Raw genomic sequence first — 5,487 nt, 5'->3', positions numbered from 1 at the left:
AAATTCAGGCTTCAAATTCAGGCCTCAGCTTTGGGCCTTAAACTCAGGCCTCAAATTCAGGCTTCAAATTCAGGCCTCAGCTTTGGGCCTTAAACCTGCTGACGTGCTCACGGGCGACGATCAGGCGCTGGATCTGAGCCGTGCCCTCATAGATCTGCAAAAAAAACCACAGAAAAAGGGAATTTAACGAGCAAATTTGTGCAATTTCAGCATCTGGGGCCAGAATAGAGGGGACAGCACTCGCCATTTTCCAAGGGTTTTGTTTGAAAATTGGGATATTTTAAGGGCAAAACACCAAAACGGACGATTTTCCCCCCAATAAAGGCACTTCTGAGCACCAGCAAAAGGGAAACGGGAGAAATAGAGTGGATTTTTTGTACAAAATCATGGAAATTTGGCGTCTGGGGCCTGGGCTCCCCATTTTCAAACACCTTTCTCTGGAAACGGGGGCTATTTTCAAACACTTCTCTTTGAAAATTGGGGATTATTTTAAGGGCAAAACACCAAAATACCCAATTTTCTCCAATAAATGTACTTCTGAGCACCAGCAAAAGAGAAATGTGAGAAATAGAGTGGATTTTTTGTACAAAATCATGGAAATTTGGCGTCTGGGGCCTGGGCTCCCCATTTTCAAACACTCTCCTTTGAAAATTGGGGACTATTTTAAGGGCAAAACACCAAAATACCCAATTTTCCCCAATAAATGTACTTCTGAGCACCAGCAAACGGGAGACGCGAGAAATAGAGTGGATTTTTTGTACCAAATTTGTGCAATTTCAGTGTCTGGGGCCACGAAACGGGGACAGGGTTTGCCATTTTCAAACGCCTTTCTTTGAAAATCGGGGACTCTTTCAAGCGCAAAACCCCCAAAACAGCCCATTTTCCCCCCAATAAAGGCACTTCTGAGCACCAGCAAAAGGGAAACGGGAGAAATAGAGTGGATTTTTTGTACGAAATCATGGGAATTTGGCGTCTGGGGCTGGGGCTCTGCATTTTCAAACACCCTCCTTTGAAAATCGGGGACTATTTTAAGGGCAAAACCCCCAAAACAGCCCATTTCCCCCCCCATAAAGGCACTTCTGAGCACCAGCAAACGGAAACAGGAGAAATAGAGTGGATTTTTTGTACGAAATCGTGGAAATTTGGCGTCTGGGGCCACGGCTCCCCATTTTCAAACACCTTTCTCTGGAAACGGGGGCTATTTTCAAACACTTCTCTTTGAAAATTGGGGATTATTTTAAGGGCAAAACAACAAAATAGCCAATTTTCTCCAATAAAGGCATTTCTGAGCACCAGAAAAAGGGAAACGGGAGAAACTGAAGTGGATTTTTTGTACGAAATCATGGGAATTTGGCGTCTGGGGATGGGGCTCCCCATTTTCAAACACTCTCCTTTGAAAATCAGGGACTCTTTTAAGGGCAAAACCCCCAAAACAGCCCATTTTCTCCAAAAAACACACTTCTGAGCACCAGCAAACGGGAAACGTGAGAAACTGAAGTGGATTTTTTGTACGAAATCGTGGAAATTTGGCGTCTGGGGCTGGGGCTCTGCATTTTCAAACATTCTTCTTCGAAAATCGGGGACTCTTTTAAGGGCAAAACACCAAAATACCCAATTTTCTCCAATAAAGACACTTCTGAGCACCAGCAAAAGGGAAACAGGACAAATTGAGTGGATTTTTTGTACCAAATTTGTGCAATTTCAGTGTCTGGGGCCATGAAATGGGGCCGGGGCTCCCCATTTTCAAACACTCTCCTTTGAAAATCGGGGACTCTTTTAAGGGCAAAACCCCCAAAATAGCCAATTTTCTCCAATAAACGTACTTCTGAGCACCAGCAAACGCGAAACGTGAAAAATAGAGTGGATTTTTTGTACGAAATCGTGGGAATTTGGCGTCTGGGGCTGGGGCTCTGCATTTTCAAACATTCTTCTTCGAAAATCGAGGACTATTTTAAGGGTAAAACACCAAAATACCCAATTTTCTCCAATAAAGACACTTCTGAGCACCAGCAAACGGGAAATGCGAGAAGTAGAGTGGATTTTTTGTACCAAATTTGTGCTATTTCAGTGTCTGGGGCCGGGGCTCCCCATTTTCAAACACTCTCCTTTGAAAATCGGGGACTCTTTTAAGGGCAAAACACCCAAAACAGCCCATTTTCTCCAAAAAATGTACTCCTGAACACCAGCAAATGGGAAATGGGAGAAATAGAGTGGATTTTTTGAACGAAATCGTGGGAATTCGGCGTCTGGGGCCGGGGCTCCCCATTTTCAAACACCCTCCTTTGAAAATCGGGGACTCTTTTAAGCGCAAAACCCCCAAAACAGCCCATTTTCCCCCCAATAAACATCATCATTCCCAACTGCGGGGCAGCGAGACCACCCCGGGGGTGGGGGTTGGGGGGCAGTCCGGTCGTCCCGCCCGCACCTGGTAGATCTTGGCATCCCTCATCAGCTTCTCCACGGGGTACTCGGTGTTGAAGCCGTTGCCGCCGAAGATCTGCACGGCGTCGGCCGCCACCTGGTTGGCCACGTCTCCGGCGAAGGCTTTGGCGATGGAGGCGAAGTAGGTGTTGCGGCGGCCGGCGTCCACCTCCCAGGCGGCGCGCTGGTAGGCCAGGCGGGCCAGCTCCACCTTCATGGCCATCTCGGCCAGCATGAAGGACACGGCCTGGTGCTGAGGGGTAATTAGCGCTCGTTAACGAGGCTCCCCCGCGGGGGGGGGATGAGGAGTCGGTGCCTCCCACGGCGCCGGGGTGGCCACGGGGGATGGAGCAGTGTGTGCCCGCAGCTCGCAGTAACGGCAATCCCAGTGCTCCCATGTTCCACCGCTAATCCCAATGCTTGCTCCTAATCCCACTCCTAATCCCAACGCTCGCCCCTAATCCCACCCCTAATCCCAACGCTCACCCCTAATCCCACCCCTAATCCCAATGCTCACTCCTAATCCCACTGCTCACCCCTAGTCCCACCCCTAATCCCAATGCTCACTCCTAATCCCACTGCTCACTCCTAATCCCACCGCTAATCCCAATGGTCACTCCTAATCCCACCCCTAATCCCAATGATTACTCCTAATTCCACCCCTAATCCCAATGCTCGCTCCCAACCCCAACACTCCTAATCTCACTGCTCCCAGTCCCACCCCTAATCCCAATGCTCACTCCTAATTCCACCCCTCATCCCAACACTCACCCCTAATCCCAATGCTCCCAGTCCCACTGCTCACCCCTAATCCCAACACTCCTAATCCCAATGTTCCCAGTCCCACTCCTAATCCCAGCGCTCCGAGTCCCACCACTCACTCCTAATCCTAGCACTCCCAATCCCACAGCTCCTAGCCCCATTGCTCTCTCCCAATCCCACATCTCCTAATCCCATTGCTCTCTCCCAACCCCACAGCTCCCAGTCCCATTGCTCTCTCCCAATCCCACATCTCCTAACCCCATTGCTCTCCTCCAGCCCCACAGCTCCCAATCCCCCCAACCCCACATCTCTCAGTCCCCCAGCCCCACACCTTTCCCACCCCACATCGCTCCTTCCAGCCCCCCAGCGCTCGCACTTTCTCCGTTTCCAAGCCGACAAACAAAGCGCTCGCCTTCACCGCCGTCCTCCCGGACACCCAGCAGCGCTGACGAGCCCCTAATTAATCTAATTAACGAGCGGCTCACCTCCACGATGGGCTTCCCGAACGTCTTCCTCTCCAGCGCGTACCGGGTGGCCTCGTCCAGCGCCCTCCTCGCCAGCCCCACGGCGCCGGCCGCCACCTGCGGGAAACGGGGCCGGCCCTCCATCACACCCCCGCCCCCGGGGGGGGGCATCGTTATTTTGGGGGGAAATCTCACTGTTTTGGGACACTGACAGGGGGGCGGGTCTTGTCGAAGGCGCCCATGGCGATCTTGAAGCCGGCGCCCTCGGCGAGGAGCACGTTCTCCTTGGGGACCCTGACGTCCTCGAAGACGATGCCCCGCGTGTCCGAGCAGCGCTGCCCCATGTTCATTTCCTGCAAAAAAAATGGGGGAAAAAAGGGGGAAATTCGCCACAAAATGCACCCCCCCCACACCCAACCGGAAGCGCGGCCGTGGGGCAGCACCCCATAGCGGCCCCACCTTCCTCCCCACGTGGATCCCGGGGCTGTCGGCCTCCACCACGAAACCGGTGAACGCTTTGCTGGCCGGAGCAGCGGGGTCCGGGTCCGTGCGCGCCAGCAGGAAATACCTGGGAAGGAAGAGGAAGGAGGAAGGAAGTGGGTGGGAAGCACCCGGGAAGGAAGGGGAAGGAGGAAGGAAGTGGGTGGGAAGCACCTGGGAAGGAAGGGAGGGAGAAAGTGGGTGGGAAGCACCTGGGAAGGAAGGGGAAGGAAGAAGGAAGTGGGTGGGAAGTACCTGGGAAAGAAGGGGAAGGAGGAAGTGGGTGGGAAGTACCCGGGAAGGAAGGGGAAGGAGGAAGGAAGTGGGTGGTAAGCACCCGGGAAGGAAGGGGAAGGAGGAAGTGGGTGGGAAGCACCCGGGAAGGAAGGGGAAGGAGGAAGGAAGTGGGTGGGAAGCACCCGGGAAGGAAGGGGAAGGAGGAAGTGGGTGGGAAGCACCCGGGAANGGGGGGGGGGGGGGGGGGGGGTCCCAAATGAGCGCCGTTTTGGGTCATTTTCCGTCACTCCGATGAAAACAAAAACGACGATTCCCACCCCCGCCCGCCGTCGTGAGCAATTCTGCCCCCCAATTCGGATGATTTTCAGTGAAAACAAAGCAGAAAAAGGCAAAAATCGGGGGGGTGGGGGGTTATGGGGGAGTGCAGCCATAGTGGAAGGAGTTGGATTTTGGGGGAAAAAATCCCTTTTCTCTGCATTTTCCATCCCGCGGAGAAAAAGCGCTCAGGTCCAATCCCACGGAGCGAAAAAACCAAAGCCCAAAAGTGCAGAAAATGGGGATTTCAGCCTTAAATTCGGGCCTCAAGTTTGGGCCTCAACTTTGGGCCTTCAATTTTGAGCCTTAGGTTTGGGCCTCAACTTCGGGCCTTCAATTCGGGCCTTAAATTCAGGCCTTAAATTCAGGCCTCAACTTTGGGCCTTAAACTCAGGCCTCAACTTTCAGCCTTAACTTTAGGCCTCAACTTCGGGCCTCAAATTCAGGCCTCAACTTTCAGCCTTAATTTTAGGCCTCAATTTTGGGCCTCAAATTCAAGCCTTAACCTCGGGCCTCAAATTCAGGCCTTAAACTCAGGCCTCAGCTTTGGGCCTCAAATTCAGGCCTCAACTTTGGGCCTCAAACTCAGGCCTCAACTTTGAGCCTCAAATTCAGGCCTTAAACTCAGGTCTCAAATTCAAGCCTTAAACTCAGGCCTCAAATTCAGGCCTTAAACTCAGGCCTCAGCTTTGGGCCTCAAATTCAGGCCTCAACTTTGGGCCTTAAACTCAGGCCTCAAATTCAGGCTTCAAATTCAGGCCTCAGCTTTGGGCCTTAAACTCAGGCCTCAAATTCAGGCTTCAAATTC

At 52.5% G+C, this 5,487-nt stretch overlaps 1 protein-coding gene across 1 annotated transcript in view; it reads right to left on the bottom strand.

The window, feature by feature from the left end:
* Positions 1-6: 6 nt before the first annotated feature.
* The window catches only part of ACADM (acyl-CoA dehydrogenase, C-4 to C-12 straight chain), a gene marked incomplete at its 5' end in the record, with an annotated part of 31,948 nt that continues 26,467 nt past the window's right edge, over positions 7-5,487 (bottom strand). Inside the window, 5 exon segments of the mRNA XM_021383941.1 lie at positions 7-154; positions 2,426-2,674; positions 3,669-3,764; positions 3,860-4,000; positions 4,107-4,215. Of these exon segments, the coding sequence (XP_021239616.1) occupies positions 77-154; positions 2,426-2,674; positions 3,669-3,764; positions 3,860-4,000; positions 4,107-4,215 (673 nt within the window).

The sequence above is a fragment of the Numida meleagris genome, unplaced genomic scaffold (assembly GCF_002078875.1).
Source record: "Numida meleagris isolate 19003 breed g44 Domestic line unplaced genomic scaffold, NumMel1.0 unplaced_Scaffold731, whole genome shotgun sequence".
In the NCBI taxonomy this organism is placed as follows: domain Eukaryota; kingdom Metazoa; phylum Chordata; class Aves; order Galliformes; family Numididae; genus Numida; species Numida meleagris.
Note: the sequence above shows the minus strand (reverse complement) of the source record. Positions and strands in the feature narration are given on the sequence as shown.